At 40.1% G+C, this 21,271-nt stretch overlaps 1 protein-coding gene across 1 annotated transcript in view; it reads left to right on the top strand.

Moving 5' to 3' along the window:
- The window catches only part of DIAPH3 (diaphanous related formin 3), a 458,292-nt gene that overhangs the window by 102,588 nt on the left and 334,433 nt on the right, over window positions 1-21,271 (top strand). Inside the window, exon 5 of the mRNA XM_075265434.1 lies at window positions 13,484-13,614. Within this exon, the coding sequence (XP_075121535.1) occupies window positions 13,484-13,614 (131 nt within the window). The remainder of the gene's footprint in view (window positions 1-13,483; window positions 13,615-21,271) is intronic.

Here is a 21,271-nt window from a genome sequence, read left to right on the forward strand (position 1 = left end):
TGGCTTTAGACTGAAATCAGACATCACCTATCATATTGTAATGTCAAGTTCTGTCTGTTCATGTCTCCTTTGATTTGTGAAGTGCTGCAGAATATGTTGGTGCTATATAAAGAAAGTTATTGTTAACACGTCTGTGGAATTGTAGGTCAACCCACTGACTAATAATATAATATAATATATAATATAATATAATCTGGGCCATTTGCCTTCTTTCATGACCGGGCACATTTTTAAAATATCACGGAGGTTGTTTTCCACGAACATGTAACCAACATCAATTCACTGAAGGACGAGGTGTCATGCAATAATAAAACTTCACTTTTTATCAATAGATGTCAGAAAGAGATTATAAATACATACAAAGCATAAGAAGTGAGCCCAAACGAATCAAGTTAACGACAGGTTGTTGTTTTAGTAAGAAATGGTGACCCCTGATGCTTACAGGGGTCACCATTTTGAATATGGGTGTCAAATACGGAAATGAATTGAGGTATGGAGATCTCCAATTGAGCACCCTATTGTAATTTTTTCATGGTAGAGAGATTTTATTTTACTCTTGAGTGGTGCATCAAACCTGTTATAGGTAAGAAGTGTGTTCATCAGATGTAAGGAAAATCGGTATTATGCTGTGCACCAATTCACAAAGTTCCCCGGGTGGAGTGAATTAATAGGGGGTCTTTCTGAGTTCTGGACAAACTTCAATTAACTTCAGTATTTTGCATCTACATGGATGGAAAATGGGCACATTTGTTACACTTTTTATGTATTTGTAATCTGCACAATATTGTGTTGGCATGGCTAGAATCTCTCGTGGTAATAGTTTTTTTTTTAATCTTTTAATTTTTAATTTTTTTTTATACATTTTATGCTCCATAAGTTCATAATAGACCATTTGGTGGGCATTATTTTATTTTGTGGCGGATTTTCCCTTTAACTAGGGCAGATACTGGCCTTTAGCTGACTAACTCTCCTGACCTCATTGCATTCCTTTGGCTGAACATATATAGTTTTTTTTTTTTATTGGGGAGAATGTTGACATATTTTTGTTATGTCTTGATATGTTTATTATCAACCCGAGAAAGGAAATCCTTAGGGCTAGTTCACACGTGAGTATAAGGGGAGGTTTTTGACAGCGGATTTCGCGTCCAAAACCTCCCCTTATAATGGTGGTCTATGGAGACCGCCGGGCTTCTGTTCTCCGCTAGCGGCGAGCTGCTGCTAGCGGAGAAAAGAAAGGACATGTCCTTTCTTCAGGCGGAAGCCGCGCTGTCTCAGTCGCGCGGCTTCCGCCCCCCGCAGCTCCCTCCTATGTCGGCTCATTCATTTGAGCCGACAGCAGAGGGTTAAGCCGCGACAGCGATGGTCGCGGCGGGCGGGTTTTGACAAGAGAGAGACGCGGCTCGCCGCGTCTCTCTCTGTGTCAAAACCCGCGCGGGCAGTTCACGTGTGAACTAGCCTTTAATTCTCATGAACTGTGAAATAATCACAGAAGACCTCCATTAATAATTCTGATATATACAGACAGCATTGGACATAGTACATGGTGCTTCCATATGCTTCCTGAATGGGAGTGGAGAGTGATGGGATTAGCCTATTTGTCAATCAAAAATGTAAGATAAGATAATCCTTTAATAGTCCCACAGAGGGGAAATTTCAGTATGTTTCAGCTGCATAGTAATACAGATACAGGATAATACACAGTAAATATTTCAGAAGTAGTAGACACACATATGCTGAGAAAGATATACTAGGAGTCCATAGCAGCTTAGGAACAGAGAAGAAAGGAGGACATTCATAATCATTAGTTCTCTGTGCGGAGTGATCTTCGCTTGGTCTGATGTAGATTATACAGCCTGGTCGCGGTTATAAGGAAGGACTTGCGATAGCGCTCCTTCTCACACTTGGGGTGAAGCAGACGGTCACTTACACTGCTGCCAAGTCCCATCAGGGTCCCGTACATGGGGTGGGATTTATTCTCCCGCATGGAGGTCACCACAGACAGTATCCTTCTGTCACCCACCACCTGTACTGGGTCCAAGGGGCTCCCCAGGACAGAGCTGGCCCTCCTGATCAGCCTGTCAAGCCTATTTCTGTCCCTGGTTGATATACTGCTCCCCCAGCAGGCTACACCGAAAAAGATGGCTGAGGCAACCACAGAGTTGAAGAAGGCCCTAAGAAGTGTCCCCTGGACTCCGAAGGCCCTCAGCCTCCTGAGCAGGTAGAGCCTGCTGTGGCCCTTTCTGTGCAGCGCCTCCAGGTGATCAGCCCAGTCTAGTTTATTGTTGAGGAGCACACCCAGATACTTATAGGTCCTGACTATCTCAATGCATGTCCCCTGGATCTCCACCGGGGTCGGAGCACCTCTCCGTTTACTAAAGTCCACCACCATCTCCTTGGTCTTCCCAGCATTAATCCTGAGCTGGTTCTGCTGGCACCATTCAACAAAATCCCTATTTAAGTCTCTGTATTCCCTATCGTCGCCATCAGTGATGTATTGATAATTCAGAATTGTGTGACGCATTCCAAGAGATGGCAGGAGATTAGACAATTTTGCTTAGCAACACACGGAAGAAGAGCTCATTCAAGGGCTGTGCTAGGATATAAAAGCTAGTAGAAGCAGCAGCATCCTGGCCCCACAGACCTCTGGATAACAAATACATGATGGATATTGCCATGCATAATAATAATAATAATTAATATCACAACTCAAATAGAAATGAATAGATCCCTTGATGAAGGAGCATAGGAGAAACGCGAGGGGCAGGACAGCGTCTATTAGGGTTATTGAAAAGCCCAGTGGAGGAATAAAGTAAAACTCAATGGGGGGAGAAAATAACTTTTGAGGGTTGAAATGATCAGTCTAATCTGTGATCAGTACGGCCTTTGATAGTCCAAATGAGGAAGTCTAATGGAGTGGCAAACTACCTATTAGTCTAAGAAAAGCAAGTAAGAACTAATGAAATGATCTATACATGAACAATATAGAGTATCATAACACCCAGGTGCACACTTAGCAATGAATAGTAACAAATATTGCTGTGATACATAGTAAATATGACTGTTTCCAAGAATAGTTCCCAATTTTATTAGCAAGATACTATGAGAACGAAGGTTTTAAAATATTGAATAATAAAGGATTACAAATTTCGAATGTTCCCTACATTTACTGTGCAGATATTTATTGGAGGGTATTAAAATATTAAAAAATAAAATCTCTCTGTGAAATCTCTCATCCAGCATATAGTACTGGGAGGAACATGCCCACATTAAAAAAAAAACAAACAAAACCCCCAAAAAACATAATTATAATAAATCAATCTGTAACTAGAAATCGGTTGCAAACTGCATTTGAAGGAACGGGTTTGTAGTTTAGAAGCATGACTTTTTAACTGAAGCAGGGCTGTGGAATCGGTAGTCCGCACTACTGACTCTATTTCTCACCGTCCTGTGTTCATGCCACAAATAATAAGGGTATTTCCTTATTTTATGGTATTTATACTAAATCTGTAACCATACTGCCAAGCCATACAAACTTCTATGATCATTCTCTTCATGAACTGTCCCTAGTTTTTATTTAGTTCAGAACACTTAAGTATTGAAATGAAAAGGTGTACTAAGGCCACCAAGAATGCAGCATTCCCTATAAAATATGTGCAGCTCTCTGAGTGTCAGGCCTGCCGTTCTATCATGATCTCTAATAAACACAGTACACCAGAGCTAAATGTCTTAAGAAGTAATTTATTTTGGGTATTGCATGATGAATAATATATCTCTCTAACTTTACTCTTTTGATTTATAAAGGTCGCAAGAATACGCTTGATAAATTGCTAGTTCCCTGAATATGCTCAGTGTCACCAAACATAATTTACTTCCTAGCAACTCTTCCACATTTTTAAGTTTACCAAGCAAAAAATGTTTTACTTTTTTCTATTTGTGAAAAGTTATCAAGTTATAATATAAGTAAAGCAAAACCTTTGATACATTATTTTTGATATATACATGTATGAATAGTATAGTATTAGATGGTAAAGTTATTTCATACATGGACAAATACCATTGTTGCAAATCTGTGACCATGAACCTAAACTAGGGGGAACCTTGTTACAAGTTTTACATCCCCTAAACCCAGAGGTGAACTAGCAACCTCCCTCCCCAAATATCCAACCTATCAATCTTTGGTTCCATGATGGGGGCCACTGATTTAAAATTGAAGGTTAGTCCTCTCCCCTATTTGCAGATCTAAAAATCCTCTTATTTGGCCCACACACAGTACAATTGTCCCCCCCCTTTACTGGCTCCCATGCAGTATGGTGCCCCATTGTACTGGCTCCCACACAGTATATTGCTGCCATTACTGGCTTCCACACAATATATTGCCCTCTTTTTTGGCCCCCACATAGTGATGTGTTTAGCCTTAGAATTGACCTGAATTTTCAAAATGTTTTGGGCTTGGTCCAAATTTGAAACTTTTGGAAACAATCTTTTACTCTGAGGTTTCATCACACCCCAGTATATAACAAGGAGAGGCCTGTGAAAAAATAGCCATGCCTCACCTCTCTTGGGCTTCTTCATGGCTATTGGCATTTCCTGATGACTTCTTCAGGCTCTATCTGACGTGTCATGCTGCGGGGCTCACTGCTGAGCCCTGTGATTGTGTCTCTACAGTCACATAGAGCACACAGAGTGTCATGACGTTGTATCCTTTGATACATCCCATGTGACCGCAGAGACCTGTTGTTGAGGTGCGTGACACAGGCCAAAAGAGGCCTGAAGAGTCTGCGGGGGGACTGCTGGAGATGAGTATACCTGTTTATTTTCACTCACCTGTCACACCTGTCACACAGTTTTGGCCAGTACATTTTTTGTATTGTTATAATAGCGGCAGAGAGTCAGCAAAGGAAAACTCTGCAGACTTTTTGTGAAAAATGCTGCGGGAAAAAAATGTAATGTGGTCTTTTCCACAGCATTTTTTTTTGCAGTGATTTATTGTGTGGTGTCTTAACCTGAGGGTTTAAAAAATAAGTAATAAATAATAAAAAATATATATTTTTCTTCTATCCAGGAACATACATTTCTCACAGGTGTTAGTGAGCCCCCACCAATTCTGGAAACATGGGTTGTTTTAACCCCTCTGTAAATATAGCTGCAGTGAAGACTGGTGCACTACGATGGCCATTCATTTGATGGGAGCACTGGAAATAGCTGAAGTAAAACACTTCTCCAGTATTCCCATTGAAGGGAATGGCAGCCAAAGGGCACCAATGTTTACCTCAGCTATATTTACAGTGGGGATAAAACAACCCATGTTTGCAGTCAGATCCCCACTTATTAGCAATTTAGCAATTTATCCTCAATTTTTATATGTATAGGAAAAAAAAATAAATCCAGATTCACACATCCAAAAATGCCCAAAATGAGCAAATCTCCATTTTTTTTTTTTTGGCACTATTGCATCCCAAAAATAAAATAAATTAAAATGGTCTTCAAAAGAATGGACATTCCAAAAAATTCTATGAATTAAAACTGCATCTTGTGCTGCAAAAATAATTCGTTACATCTGTTACCAAAAAAAAAAAAAAAGTTGTAAATTTGGTGACTAACTTTTTTTTGTATTTTTCCAAAATAAGAAAGTCGATAATCAAATCGGATATAGTCCCTAGGCTTGAAAAAAATTGAAATTTCATTATATTGACAAAATCGCTAAGCCCTAAGTAGAGCAAACATAAAAAAGTGTTGCTCAGCCCTTCAGTGCACTACCGTGCTGTTTTCTGTCTTCTGACTGACTGGCCTCAGTGGGTCACGTGGTGGTGTGACTTAAAATCAGTAGGGGTCTGATACCTGGCATCCCCTAGAACAGCTGTTTGAAGTGGAACTTCTGCTTCAGACTATATGAGCTAGTACACACGGAGTTACATGAATTCCGCGTGTACACATTCCGTCGCGGCTGCCGGTTTCAGTGCACTGGCATCCCGCTCCGGATTAGGCTCAAATGAATGGGCCGGAGCCTCGTGTCGTGGAATCCACAGCAAGATAGGGCAGCTCACTTCTTTTTTTTTTTTCTGCTACTAGCTGGCGGTAAAAAGAAGCGAACGGCTCTCACTGAAGTCAATGGGAGCCATTTTTTTGCTGTGGATTTCGCATCAAAGTCTGCTGCAAAAAGACTCTGTGTGGACTATCTCTATGATGTCACATTCAGTGGTCACATCTAGGATTCACTTATTTCTTCATCCTGAAGGCTTTCTTTAAGTAGGGTTTTGGTAGGGAATGTTGTTTTTCTTCTTTTTTTCCTCTCTCTCCAGTGTGGCATGAGATGACTTACAGTAAGTAACAGGCATAATTGAATTAGTATTTGATGTAGTGTAGAAAGGCTTGATATATATAAAGTAATGAATTCAGACTGAATCCGTCCTTTATGGCAGATCCTAGATAGAACATTCGACTCATTTGAAATTCCATTTTTTGTTCATTTCCCCTCTTTGCTAAAATAAAACATAATACAAACACAAAGATTGAATTACTGGGCAATTTCACATGAATTGTATCATGTTACATGGCTAGTACGGTAGAAATACGGAAGAGCTCGTCGTATCCACTTTCCAGCTCTGCATATATCCAACAATTAATTTAATATGGTTTTGTAGGATAATCTGATTGTGGGGCTGCCTGGGGCCTCCATTATGCATTCTGGCATATTGCATTCTATTTTAATCTTTGAGGAAGATATAAAATTTGCGACAATGTTTTAGAAGCTAATTGAACACAGTCTGTTGGAAATAAAAAAGAACATTATGTTATGACAACCAATTTGGATTCATTATATGAGAGGAAATTGAGAGTGGATATATCGGTGTCCAATTTCTTAAGCTTATCTGGTTTACTGGGATATGGTATGAAAAGAATCCGTATTTGGAGTGGTATGGGAGTGATCAAACTCTTAAGCGTCCAGTGATACAGGGTAAAATCTCTATCTGACTACAACCCTGAATTGCGTCCATGTAGCAATCACTGGTGGCCTTGTCATGTTGGGGTGTTACTTTGCGCTGTTCGTACTATAAACATATTGCGTTACCCATTTTTTGTAGAAGAAAAATAGCGAGGTATACCTAAATTTAAATAAATCTTGCCCCTCCGAAGAGCTGCCACTTTGTATTGATGTAGCAGAATTGATATTTATTAAATATAAGTTTTATTTCAGTTTTTATACAGAGAACATTATTAAACCCTCTTAAAAAGGTCATGGATTTCATTGTAAAATGAAGCAAATACAGTCCTAATATGGTAAAGAGAACTTTGTGCATAATAATAATAATAACAATAATAATAATAAAAAGTTTGTTTACAATTTTCTCATCCTCCGAACAATCTGTAAATGAGTCCATTTGCATCCGTCATCGTTCAATCTAGCGTTAACAACAAAGCAGAAGCTTTCTTCAGTCTTGTTGTTGTTGATTCAAATAGTGGATAAAATCGCGCACATAAGACTTCATATTCCATTTGAAAAATAAGCAAACCTGATGGGAGAAAAGCTTCTGTCTTGTTTTTAACATTAGAGTGAATGGTAATGGGTGCTCAGTCTGGATCTGTTATTCTGCCATCCTTTCAGTCCATTATTCTGATCCTATGATAGTTCAGAAAAATAGCTTGATAAACTGCTGTGTGTAGCCCAGCCTCATGTTAACTTATTACCGCAAGCTTTATGCTGTACTTTGAACTCTATTAAATTGCACCTCTAGTTACAAATAAAATCATTGTAGAATAAGAGCAATATTGTTGCCATTGTTCTCTGAATATCGATTCAGAATGGGTGGAACTGGCTGCTATCATGTTTCCCATACACATTACATGTCTGTGTTGCACACCCTCAGAAGCAGCAGCAGCTTACTGTATATTATACAGCAGTAATGAACAGTGTAGATACAAGTCCAGTTTTGTGGTACACTTACTAGTCTTCTCCATACACGTGAATGCTTGGCTCAACTTAGTGTGAATATTTTTGGAACAAGAAAAGAGGAGAAAGTTTGTGTCAGACTTCTCGGTCAGGAGAAGCTTATCTATCCAAGAACTGGAGAATCCAACTATCTGAAATTTTTTCATCTGACATCTGCCCTCAGGACGCCCCCTGAGTGTGAGCGGGGAGGAATGCCCCCTCCCCTCCTGATAATACTCATCTATGGACGAGCACTGTGAGCAGAGGGAGGGGGCGTTCCTTCCCGCTCACACTGTACAGCACGATAGGCGCTGCGGTGGAGAAGGACGCACCTGACTGACTGTCAGAAACGTCCTTCTGATTGTAAAGAGCTACAGTACCGGGACCGATAGCTCTTCACCCGGGGCACAGATCGGGATATAGAACTGCCTGTGCCCAAAGTCATGAAAGGTCCTCTTTAAGGCTAAGGCCACACATTGTGGAAATGCAGCTTTTTTGTTGCAGATTTTGCTGCAGTTTTTTTGAGCCAAAAAAGTAAGAAATATGTAGGAATTTCTTATACTTCTTCCTTCTGCTCAATCCACCCATGACTTTGGCTCAAAAAACTGTAACAAAATCTGCAACAAAAAAAAGCTGCATTTCCGCAGTGTGGGGCCTCAGCCTAAAGCGGACCTGTTGTAAAGCAGTTATGGAACAACTTAAGTTTATGCTGTTCCTCTGTCATTGCTATTAAAACTGCTAACTGGGTTGGTGTGTGCCCCTACACACACTATCCAGTTAGTGCTGATGGAGGCTGGCTGTGTAACGGCACACCCCTTTAAGACTGGGAATAGCAAGACCAGTTGGTATTTTATTCATAAATGTGTTGGTCATATTACGGAAGAACAAAATAGTTATGAGGATAGATGATCCTGAATTATTAAATCATTTAAAATCCGCAATCAGTTTGGCCATGTGTTGTCTGACTTCATTTCATTGGCGTCTTCTGGGGCACGTCCTCTGGTTTCCCAAATTATCATTTATAACAGCAAGAATTCATTAAAACCCCTTAATGTTGCATTCATAGGGAAGCTATGGCAGGAGTTCTCTCTCTTTTAAATGTGGCAGGCACAACAGGTGCCCAATGTCTGGTGTTTTGCACAGGAGGGACCTGGCAGCAGATTGCCTGCAATTAAAGACAAATCTGATTTTGGGTATTTTACCCCCTTTTGAGGGGTTATTTAACTTTTTTGTTTCCAAGCTGTTACTGGCTCCATTGTCTGTTCCTATGACCACTGCTTACCTTTAGAAAGACAACAATTCTTCTAGGTTCACTTGTACACCGTTTTTAATGGATTCTACCAGCAGGTTGCGTCAGATATTTTGGAGAACTAACTATAGATCTTCTTTGGATATAGGTTTGCTCAAATCCTTCTCTCTCTTCATTTAATCCCAGACAGACTGGATGATCATAAGATCAGGCCACTGTCAGAATCATATTATCATTTCCAGGACTCCTACCCTAAACCCTAAAGTTTTGATTCGGTTTAGATTTCGCCTTTATTCATTGACTTAATTTTATTAATTGACAACAATAAACTGTTAACACTTTTTGCACAAAATTGTATATATTTCTTATTTGCCTTCTGAATAAAGAAGGCAAAAGCATTTGTCAATGCTCTTAATATCAGTAGCTCTTTGAGAAATCACTTTTAATCCTGTAGACTCCACACACACAAGTATCCCAAATCTGAAGTGTGCTCTGCAGTAAGTTGCTACCCCCTACCTTTTATAAGACTCCTGCTTGAATGCTCCAGCAGAGGGGACAGCTTATGAGACAGCTCACTGTAGAGAGTTGTGAGCACTTCAGCAGGAGGAACTGCTTTCTGGTCAGGTTTGTGCTCCTCTGCTTTCTAGGTTTTCTCTTTTTTTTTTTTTTTTGTTTCTGGTGACTTATGACCTGTAACTATGCTTGTATGTATTGTCACCTCCTTCCTAGACTCTTGCACAGCAGGCCTATTTAGTAATACGGCAGCAAGAACACAAATGGAGTATCGTTGCATGGCTAGGTAGAGGCTGTGATTTATTGGTTGTCACACAGCTTTCCTCCTTGCAGCAGGTATAAAAAGTGACTGACAGTAAAATAGACTAAGCTAAAGTAAGAGGGAAGACTCAAGGACGTATATTTGCATGGGATCGTTTTGATCTTCCGGAGCGGTAATTGCCAGACTCCCGGGACTTATACTATTGCCTTCCAGTCTCCCATTTCACAGTTATCTGAACTTTTCTGTCGCTTTAGTTTTGGCAGAACAGAAACCACAGGAGACGGCACTATTTCATGTGCACTGACGGATTTAAAGAACACCCATAAACTGGTACAATCACAGGGCTAATAATGAGATGACGGCAAGCAGCAGGTTATGCTTTTGTCCACCAGATTTCCAGTGAAGTAGGTTTTTATCCTTCATTGAAGCAGTAAATAGTGGCTGACAGATTGGGAAATCAATGTTTATTTAATAAGCTTTCTCAGGCTTTCACCAGTTATTACTTCTCACTATGGAGATATTCCATTGTAGTGCCATTTAAATAACCTTTTCTTCCAACGCACTGCTCATCACGGTAATCCTAAAGCCCACATTTGTCAGTGTGTTTGTTTCTTTTTTGTAGTGCATTTTGCTCAGAAATAGTATCTCTTATGTTATGGAACACATTCAATAGTCATGCTAAATGTTTGCTCAATCTCACTATTAGTGGATGGGTGGCATAAAAATTTAATATACTACTCTAGATCAATTTCCAGGATGTCTACCACCTCTCCGAGCATATGTAACCATCACCACCGATTGGAGAAAAACAACTTCGAACTCTGCAAATGATCTGGTTGGTGCACCCAGGGAGAGGCCTTCAGCTCCAGAGAGATACAAAAATGAGAGAATTGAGATTAAAATTACCCATAAGTCTCCCAGCCTTAATATCATTACAGGATTTAAGAAGTTTTACTGGCATGTCCACTAGACTTAGCTTAAGCACTTTTTCAGTAATGTTCTGCACCAGCTCTGTCCTATTAAATTAATCTGAATGCTGACTATACACAAAAAAATGTGATTCTCTTCTTGCTTGTAAACCTTCACACTTGGATTTTCAAGAATGCATGTTTATTGCAATACGAATATGGGAATAAATTGCTGCCAGGGCCAGACTTGTAGAATTCTAACATATACCATGCTTTAAACATAGATGTTTGGATACTCTTCAGTTTCACCTATTCACATTAGATTGTCTTATTTCTAAAGGGATCCTTTTAGGTGGTTTTTCCACCATAAACTGGCCCCATCATCATGTGTAGGATGAGGTCATTTCCCATTCAATTTCTGCCTTTCTTTAATCATTCTGTTGCAGCAAAGTAAAGTTATAAACATATGAAAGCTTAAAAAGCCATATGGAAATGACGCTAAGTAATCAATGTGAGCAGAGAGCACCTTCAGCCTAGTCACACTGTCCTCTGGCTAATTGCACCTCCTGGGCGTGACTGACAACTCCCTTATGATGTCAGCAAGGGATGGGACAGTAAGGGAGATGTCAGTCACGCCCAGGAGGTGCGATTAGCCAGAAGACGGTGTGACTAGGCTGAAGTTGCTCTCCGCTCATCATGACTAAGGGTCATTTCCATATGGCTTTTTATGCTCACAAACTTTTATAACTTAACTTTTTTTTTTTGACACTTTAAAGAGGGCTGTCAATGGAAGGCGAATTACTTCATCCTGCACGTTATAGGGCCATGTTATGTTGGAATAACCCCCTGACAGGTTCCCTTTTAAAACCTCTACCACAGATAACAGTTGGATATATAACGGTTGTTATAAAATCAACTATTTTGAGAACACAAGAATAATGGTGGTGCCTATTTTTATTTTGTTTCTTCCCAGGTACAGTTTTGGGAACCTCGTTCTAGTGATTGACGGAGCCCCCGGGGATGTGTTATTTGTGGCAAAACTCCTTTAAACTCCTTTTTCCACCTCTACCAACTCTACTTGTTTGCATCCTTCAATGGGTGCCATGGTTTCTGGAATTTTTTTTTCAGGCTTCTATTATTCCAGAGCAATAATTTCTGTTCTTTGAGCGCAATAATTCTCCATTGTCATGTGGGCAGTTTTGGACACACAGGGACCGCCTATTTGACAAAGCATAATCATGCTGAATGTAACGGAAATGATTGCTCTAGAAAGATGAGGGCTAGAGATAGAACTGCACTGGAATCAGTGTAGTGGCGCGAATTGAAAGAGACAGTGATAGGTCCTCTTTAATGTTAATTTCCTATGCTGATGGGAAAAGATTCTTATGGTTTGAGATGTGGCAGAAATTTTAAACCTTTGGTCTCACCATTGCAAAATCTATGCAATAAAAAAATGGACTGCACCTCTTCCACCGAATGATCTTATTCCATTGCTCTGAGTTAGAAAATGTCTGTAGGCTTTTGCTGACCTTCCTTATTTTCTGTGGTCAAAGCCATGTTGCTAGTGCCTTGTTACTTAAGTTTGCCATAGTCTTAATGGGGTATTCCCATAACTATTGTTCTGCAGCCTGAAGGTTCTGTACTCTCTTCACTTCCTGGATTTCTCGGCACATTGGTGGGTGGGGTTTCACTTGCTCTGCTTTCTGCCATGATCCACAGTATGACGCTGATGTGGAAACTGATGTAGCAGAGCTGGATTTGAGTCAGCTTGCATTACATACAAAGGTAACAGACTCCTTATCTCAGCCCTTATCAGCCAAATTCAATTAAACCAGCTGATAAGTGGAAAAGCTGAAGATAGACAGCACAGTAATCCCAAAGCTCTCACCTCCCCATCCCCTATATGAGGAGCTCCGTTGCTTGTCAGCGCCCCCCCCCCGAGAGCAGGTAGCTACATCACTTGACAAATGAGCAGATAATCCCAAGGGCCAGTGTCAACAATGAAGTGAATAAATTAAGATAGCGGCCAAACAAAGCAGTTTGCATAAAGCAATGTATTTAGGAAAAGTCTTATATCTATATAAACTATCAGTATAGATAGGATGCTTGTTATGGGACAACCCCTTTAAGCTTTCTTGTACAGATATTTTGTCCAAGTACTTTATAAATGTATATGTGCAAACTTCTGAAAGTTCTTTGTGTTGTTCTGATAGATCCGTCTTGTCTTTGCTAGAAGTTGCATGCTATAATCACAGGACTGTATGCGGATGCATGCACCAGGCTGTCACAAGCTTATCTGGGCATTAAACCTGATTTTTAATGTTTTACTGACCCTAAATTTGCTTTGTTGGCTTGCCTTGAAATGAATGATACCACAATGTCCTGTATACAAATCAGGTAAAACAGCAAGAGACTCGCTGGCAGATGAGTTGTCGAAGGAGAGCACCTTGTAGGCTCTGTGAACAAGAAAATTTTACTTTTAAATGAGTTGTTTGATCAGATCATGGACTTCAGCTTAAATATATTTTCTGGAAAAGTTGTGAAGAAAAGTCGTTCACTTTGTGATGTATGCATGTGATACGGGATAGGGATGATTGCTCAGTGTGATTTTTATCTTGTTACAGGGGAGCCTCAAGAGTAGCAGACAGATCTCGCCACAGGAATTCATTCACGAACTCAAATCGGGCTCTACAGATGAAAGGCTTGTCTCGTACTTAGACTCCCTCCGTGTCTCTCTGACCAGCAATCCTGTCAGGTACTGTCGATGAATTAACAATAAGTGATTTTATGTTACAGTGATTCATGTCCAGGCTGTTAACATTCCATCTAAGCGCCTGTCTGTGACCTATATCATGTTTGAGTCAAATTGTACAAGATTTACATTAAAATGCATAAAATCAAGAATTAGAGAAATACCGGGGGTTGTTATTATGCTCGAAGCAAGTCTTTTCTCTGAGCTGTTAGGGGATGTGTTTAGCTTTTATTTTTTGCATTTTGAAATTGTCAAAATACCCTAGAAAATTATAGTTTGAGAAAAAAATTGAAGTGCTTTAATTAAAGTTCATCTTCACCTGAATACATCATAAAGTAACTTAGAGGGGCTCTATCATTAGATTCTGGCCATTTGAGATAATCATATGTCTGAATAGCCTTTAAAAAGGCTATTCAGGTGCTGCTAATCGTTTTAGAAAAGACTCCCTCGTTTTTATAATTTACCGGTAAAACGGAGTCTTTCCGTGCACCCCTCCCAGTGTCATACCTTCCTCACACCCACTTCTGTTGCGCAGTAAGCATGCTCAAGCGCCATTTTCTTATGCTCCAGTTCTCCAAAAGAAAATGGCTCTCGAGCATGCTTACTGCGTTTGCCCGAGATTTCAATTCCCTACCGCTGAGAATACAGATGCTGGAGGCGGTTACTCGCAGTGAGGAGGGGGAGGACTTGGAGCATAAGCAACAGAGGTGGGTGTGAGGAAGGTATGATGCTGGGGAGGGGGGGTGCATGGAACGCCCAGGGTGCGTTTAAAGGCTATTCAGGCATATGATTATCTCAAATGGCCAAAATCTAATGATAGAGCCCCTTTAACCCCAGCCACATTACAATTGGATATTGTGCTGTTTACACTTTCGCAGTCCTTTTTATAGTGTTTAAAGATGCTCATACACCCTCAATGGCTTCTAACTAGACACTTGTTAAATAAGAAGCTGCAGCTTCAGACCTTCCCATACACATCTATACTCCTCTTGGTCAAGCATGCATGTCTTCTCAATGGAGAAGGGGAAATAAGCCACTGCCAAACACGATGTCATAAATTAGGCAGGAAAGCACATTATTTATCACAAAGCGCAGGCCCTTTCGTAAATTAGAGACATCCTCCGGCAGTCTGTGTGCCAGTATTGAAATCTCAGGCATGATCTACACCAGGCATCATTAACCATGAAAAAGGGGAGGGACAGAAAGTGGCAAAGGCAGTGTAAAAACACCATTTCCAACCATATTTTTTTCTTAAACGCCATACAAGTGGCATGGAAGTATAATGACCACCAATGTGCCTTTATACAGAGATTAATAAGGTTATGTTTTCCAGTAAATACATTTTTTTTTAATACTTTGTATGTATTGGTGCCCAGAACAATTCACTTGTGCCAGGTTAAGCTGGTACTCACCTCCTGTTAACACCCAGGATTTTCTGTGTCCTTTAGATACAGCATTCAATAGCAGCAGAGACTAGGCAAAGTTAGACTGCCTGTCAGATTCGGACAGACGGCATAATACCTTGTGCTACATAAGTAGTGCAATGTATTGTTTAAGTAAGCAAAAGATCAGGAGTTCGGGTCTCCTAGGAGGACTTAAAAAAAAATACAGTAAAAAGAGATTTTTTAAAAACATCTTTAAACAGCTTTAAAAAAAACAAAAAAACACCAACATTTTTTAGAAGAAAAAAAACAAAAAAAAAAAAAAACACTTTGGGTATTGCTGTGCTAATAAAGATCCAAGATATACCAGTGTCACAAACATTGTAAAAAGCGATCACAAAAGTCTTATGTTCCTCAAAATGGCACCAAAAGTTAAATCTTCTCACAAAAAAAAAAAAAAATCCCTCCACACTGGCAACAACATTATGTGTGAAGGGACGCTTTAGTCTAAAACAGAGGTTCTCAAACTTATTTAATCTCCCGCCCACTTTGAGAATCTATTATTATCTAGCACCACTTAAAATTATTGCAATCAAAAACTATCACAATCATTAGGGGGCGTTCACACTTGTGCCCATGTGCAATTCCACTGGGTTTCCGTCCTAGAAGAGACTGCATAAGGGATGGCTTCCCAGCAGTCAGTTTTAAAACCCAAAATCAAACCACCGGTATCTGTATACAGTCTCTCTCTCTCTCTCTTTTTTTTTTTTTTGGCCGACACAGTGTCAGACAAGCAGGACTTTGTGTCTGGCCATGTTGCTCCCAGTGCCTCTCTGCACAGTCCGGTCTTCTCGGGCCCGGGCTGATGTGTCGCGTAAGTCACGAAGAAACTCATGTGAGAAGTTACTGAAACGAGCAGGGTAGCGGAGCATTGGAGATAAGTGATTATAAATATGGTTGTCCAAATATGTTTAGCAAGACATGTGCCTGGCAATCTTCAGCAGAGAAAGTCATACATGCTCTTCGTTGTACCTTGGCAAGAATGTTGCAATAAGGATCTTCTAGTTGTTGAGGAGTTGACAAGAGGCTTTTTTTTTTGTTGTTTTTTGAAAACCGAAAAACAAAACAAAAACATTCTTTATCTTTTACAATCTTATTTATTAAAATTTTACTTGGTTGTCCATGTTTCCATTTTATGTACATGTTCTCTTAAAGGGGCTATCCAAGACTGTTATATGGTCCATTCACTAGTACAACGCACAGCATACAGTTAGGGCCAGAAATATTCGGACAGTGACACAAGTTTTGTTATTTTAGCTGTTTACTAAAACATGTTCAGAAATACAATTATATATATAATATGGGCTGAAAGTGCACACTCCCAGCTGCAATATGAGAGTTTCCACATCCAAATCGGAGAAAGGGTTTAGGAATCATAGCTCTGTAATGCATAGCCTCCTCTTTTTCAATGGACCAAAAGTAATTGGACAATGGACTCTAAGGGCTGCAATTAACTCTGAAGGCGTCTCCCTCGTAAACCTGTAATCAATGAAGTAGTTAAAAGGTCTGGGGTTGATTCCAGGTGTGTGGTTTTGCATTTGGAAGCTGTTGCTGTGACCAGACAACATGCGGTCAAAGGAACTCTCAATTGAGGTGAAGCAGAACATCCTGAGGCTGAAAAAAAAGAAAAAATCCATCAGAGAGATAGCAGACATGCTTGGAGTAGCAAAATCAACAGTCGGGTACATTCTAAGAAAAAAGGAATTGACTGGTGAGCTTGGGAACTCAAAAAGGCCTGGGCGTCCACGGATGACAACAGTGGTGGATGATCGCCGCATACTTTCTTTGGTCAAGAAGAACCCGTTCACAACATCAACTGAAGTCCAGAACACTCTCAGTGAAGTAGGTGTATCTGTCTCTAAGTCAACAGTAAAGAGAAGACTCCATGAAAGTAGATACAAAGGGTTCACATCTAGATGCAAACCATTCATCAATTCCAAAAATAGACAGGCTAGAGTTAAATTTGCTGAAAAACACCTCAAGAAGCCAGCTCAGTTCTGGAAAAGTATTCTATGGACAGATGAGACAAAGATCAACCTGCACCAGAATGATGGGAAGAAAAAAGTTTGGAGAAGAAAGGGAACGGCACATGATCCAAGGCACACCACATCCTCTGTAAAACATGGTGGAGGCAACGTGATGGCATGGGCATGCATGGCTTTCAATGGCACTGGGTCACTTGTGTTTATTGATGACATAACAGCAGACAAGAGTAGCCGGCTGAATTCTGAAGTGTACCGGGATATACTTTCAGCCCAGATTCAGCCAAATGCTGCCAAGTTGATCGGACGGCGCTTCATAGTACAGATGGACAATGACCCCAAGCATACAGCCAAAGCTACTCAGGAGTTCATGAGTGCAAAAAAGTGGAACATTCTGCAATGGCCAAGTCAATCACCAGATCTTAACCCAATTGAGCATGCATTTCACTTGCTCAAATCCAGACTTAAGGCGGAAAGACCCACAAACAAGCAAGACCTGAAGGCTGCGGCTGTAAAGGCCTGGCAAAGCATTAAGAAGGAGGAAACCCAGCGTTTGGTGATGTCCATGGGTTCCAGACTTAAGGCAGTGATTGCCTCCAAAGGATTCGCAACAAAATATTGAAAAAAAAAATATTTTGTTTGGGTTATGTTTATTTGTCCAATTACTTTTGAGCTCCTAAAATGTGGAGTGTTTGTAAAGAAATGTGTACAATTCCTACATTTTCTATCAGATATTTTTGTTCAACCCTTCAAATTAAACGTTACAATCTGCACTTGAATTCTGTTGTAGAGGTTTCATTTCAAAACCAATGTGGTGGCATGCAGAGCCCAACTCGCGAAAATTGTGTCACTGTCCAAATATTTCTGGCCCTAACTGTACATTGTACAGTGCCTATGCTTAGCACTGCAGTTCAGCCCCATTCATTTGAATAGATCTGAGCTGTAACTTGGCCAAGTTAGTGTCTGATGAGTAATCGGAGCTCAATATCATAGTCCTGAGCAACCCCTTTTACAATTTTGTTTCAGTACAGGAGATTTTTGCAGTCAATAAGAGCAGAGCCACAGGTCACATTTTAGTCCATAGATGGTTCTGTGGATAAACTGGTACTAATACAGTTAAACTCCATTAATCTTGACTTCTCGCACCACCTTAATGCTTTTTCCATTCAGTAGTTTAACAGTAATGAAAACTCACTGAATGTCCTGTACAGATCAGGTTTTGAGACTGAACATTTTGACAATTTTTAAGTGGACAAATTTTTCGCCATCCTTGACCCATCTAAAATATTAAAGAGCTTTTGTTCCAGAAGTTTAGCTATAAAATAGTTTTGCAATAAATGGATATCCAGCACTCCGTAACTTCTTTATATAAAAGGTATAAGTTTATTTCGGAGACATGCTCCCTTTAAAAGCCGAGTATATACAAAGCATATGGTGGTGCAGATAGGATGGTAACGAAGAAACCGACGCGTTTCGAGGTTATTCACCTCTTAGTCATCATGACTAAGAGGTGAATAACCTCGAAACGCGTCGGTTTCTTCGTTACCATCCTATCTGCACCACCATATGCTTTGTATATACTCGGCTTTTAAAGGGAGCATGTCTCCGAAATAAACTTATACCTTTTATATAAAGAAGTTACGGAGTGCTGGATATCCATTTATTGCCATTCTCTCCTTACCTACCGGAAGGTTCTCCGTGCATCTCCAGGATACTTCTTTGGGTCTCATTCCGTCGGATAAAAGTAAGACAATAAGCTATCTATTATTTTATGCATTAATGTGAAGCTGTGACTCTACTCTGCATAGTAATAAAATAGTTTTGCAGTTATAGATGGCTCCATGGTCTAAAACTCTGAAACACAGGACCATGCAAAGTCCATGAAGTTATTATCCTGGTGCAGTTAAATTTTATTTTATGATACATTATGTTTGTAAGGATAAAGGCATATCATACACTAAAGAAATACATGTATTCAGTATGCATTTGACGTATTGAGAAAACCAGGGCAGTATCACAGAAATACTGAAAGCACATAGTTTCACGTAGAGATTGTGTAGTCCAACATTATATATTATATATAGACACAACTATTAACCACGAGAAGAGCCTTTGCCTTGCATAAAGCCTACAGCACAAGTGATATACTTCATACCAAGAACCATTATAGTGTTATCCACAGACAATATCTGTTCACCATTGTAAAGTGACAGAACACCTATAGGTGACTGCAGGAGAACTGTGCAGCAATTCCCCGCCACATACGGTATTAGGAATGTACCGCTGTAGGCACCGTGCTAAGCAGAGTACTTGATAATCTCACTCACTTCTACACAGGAATTTCAATGGTTACATTCAGCTGCTATATATATTCAGTGTTAAGCATCTGATCTGCAAGGAGCAATTAGGACTCATTAACCCCTTAATCACCAGCTTGGGTACCCCTTAATTGCCAAACCAATTTTTTGCAGCTTTTCTTTTTCCATAAATGTAACTATTTGATGTAGGGTTGGGAGGTTATGACCTAAATCAAAATAATGAATACTCAATCAATTTACCTCAATTGCCATTATGTAGGTTACGCCTCTTTTAAAACCACACCCCTTTTAAAGTAGGAGTATTTGTTGGGCGAACCTAATGTCCGAACCGGAACTGCTATTATCTTCTGAGGTCTCTACAGACCCCAGAGTATAATAAATGGAGACTGTAAAGGGAAACGTACAAATGCGTTTATACAATTTAATATCATACAAAGTGTTATAAGGTATTTCAGATATGGTTGGCAGTTAAGCAGTAAAACAGTGAATATAAAGTTTATATTAAGGTGAATATATCATCCCGCCCACACTTTGATAGCACTGTTATGCCCATCACACTCCACATTCTTGTGAGATTCCTATACTTGTCCAAGAGAGATGAATTTGGGTGTGGATGGAGGTCATTCAACCCACAGTATCAATGTATCAATGGTTTACTAATTCTTTTATGTACCAGAACAACAAAAATCAGGTGTTGTGTTGGGTATGTCAGGAGGTGGGATAGAGTACACAGTGAATTGGTCAGTATATAAATCTTTTGTGTACGAGAACGAAGACTTGGGAAGGCGCATGAGGCCAAACCATAAAAGTCAGGATAAAAGGTCAACTTTCCATATCTGGGAATATACAAAGACATACCATCAGAGAAGTACAACTATCTGATGTTTTGACCAATCAGGATGGGCCATATGATAGTCAATGTCTATTACGTGGACTCCCCTGGACGGAATACCAACGCAGATGTGAACGAGGCCTTAAAAGTGAGCTTAATTTTTCACACACTGCTTGTAAAATATCCAATATTTGGTGAAACTTGTGATCACGTGTTCAGAGTCCTTAAGAGATAGGACTCATAGGGTAACATAATAGGAAGAGTCAACTTGTTATAAAAACACTATATTGATTTATTAATGTCTTCAGGGAAAACACGAACAGGGAAAACTTCCAGAATAACAGAAATATCGGCCAATGTCTCATTAGCTTACATAATCAGAGAAGCTCATAGGTAGGTTTCTTCATATGGATATATTGTAGAGTTACAGCTTGGTTCATGCTTAATCATCTGTTTGATGAAACATTGGACTGGTCACGACATCTTGTCCAGGATGACAGAGAGAGAGAGAGATAGCAGACAGACCTGCCATAGATCCCACATGGATTCCCCCATGGATGACCACCACCACCCACGACGAGCACACACGTGTGTCTGTGACTCATTTATGTTCATGAGAGAGGGTGTTGCACTCCATCTTGTTGCTTTATAAGGACGACTCTAAAATGGTGTACGCTAAACGCACCCATGTACCAAATTATAGAAGAGTGAAGTCAGCAGAGTATTAAAGGGGTATTCCCAACTGCCTTGTTAAGCAACCTGCATGCTGAGTGCTCTCTTCACTTCCTGATTTTCTCGGCACATTTGTGGGCGGGGTTTCACTTGCTCTGCTTAGCTCCTCTTCATAGCAGTATGTTTTCAGTCAGTAAGCTGATGTAGCAGAGCTGGATTTGATTGAAATTAACTCATTTTAGGTCTGTGATGACATACAGAGGTAACGGACTCCCTATCTCAGCCCTTATCAGCCAAATTCAATTAAACCGACTGATAAGTGGAAGAGCTGAAGATAAAGATCTCAGAAATCCCTGAGCTCTCACCTCCCCCCTTCCCTATCTGACAGCAGGAGCTCCATTACTTGTCTGTGGC

This window comes from Leptodactylus fuscus, chromosome 2, assembly GCF_031893055.1.
Source record: "Leptodactylus fuscus isolate aLepFus1 chromosome 2, aLepFus1.hap2, whole genome shotgun sequence".
NCBI classification, from domain to species: domain Eukaryota; kingdom Metazoa; phylum Chordata; class Amphibia; order Anura; family Leptodactylidae; genus Leptodactylus; species Leptodactylus fuscus.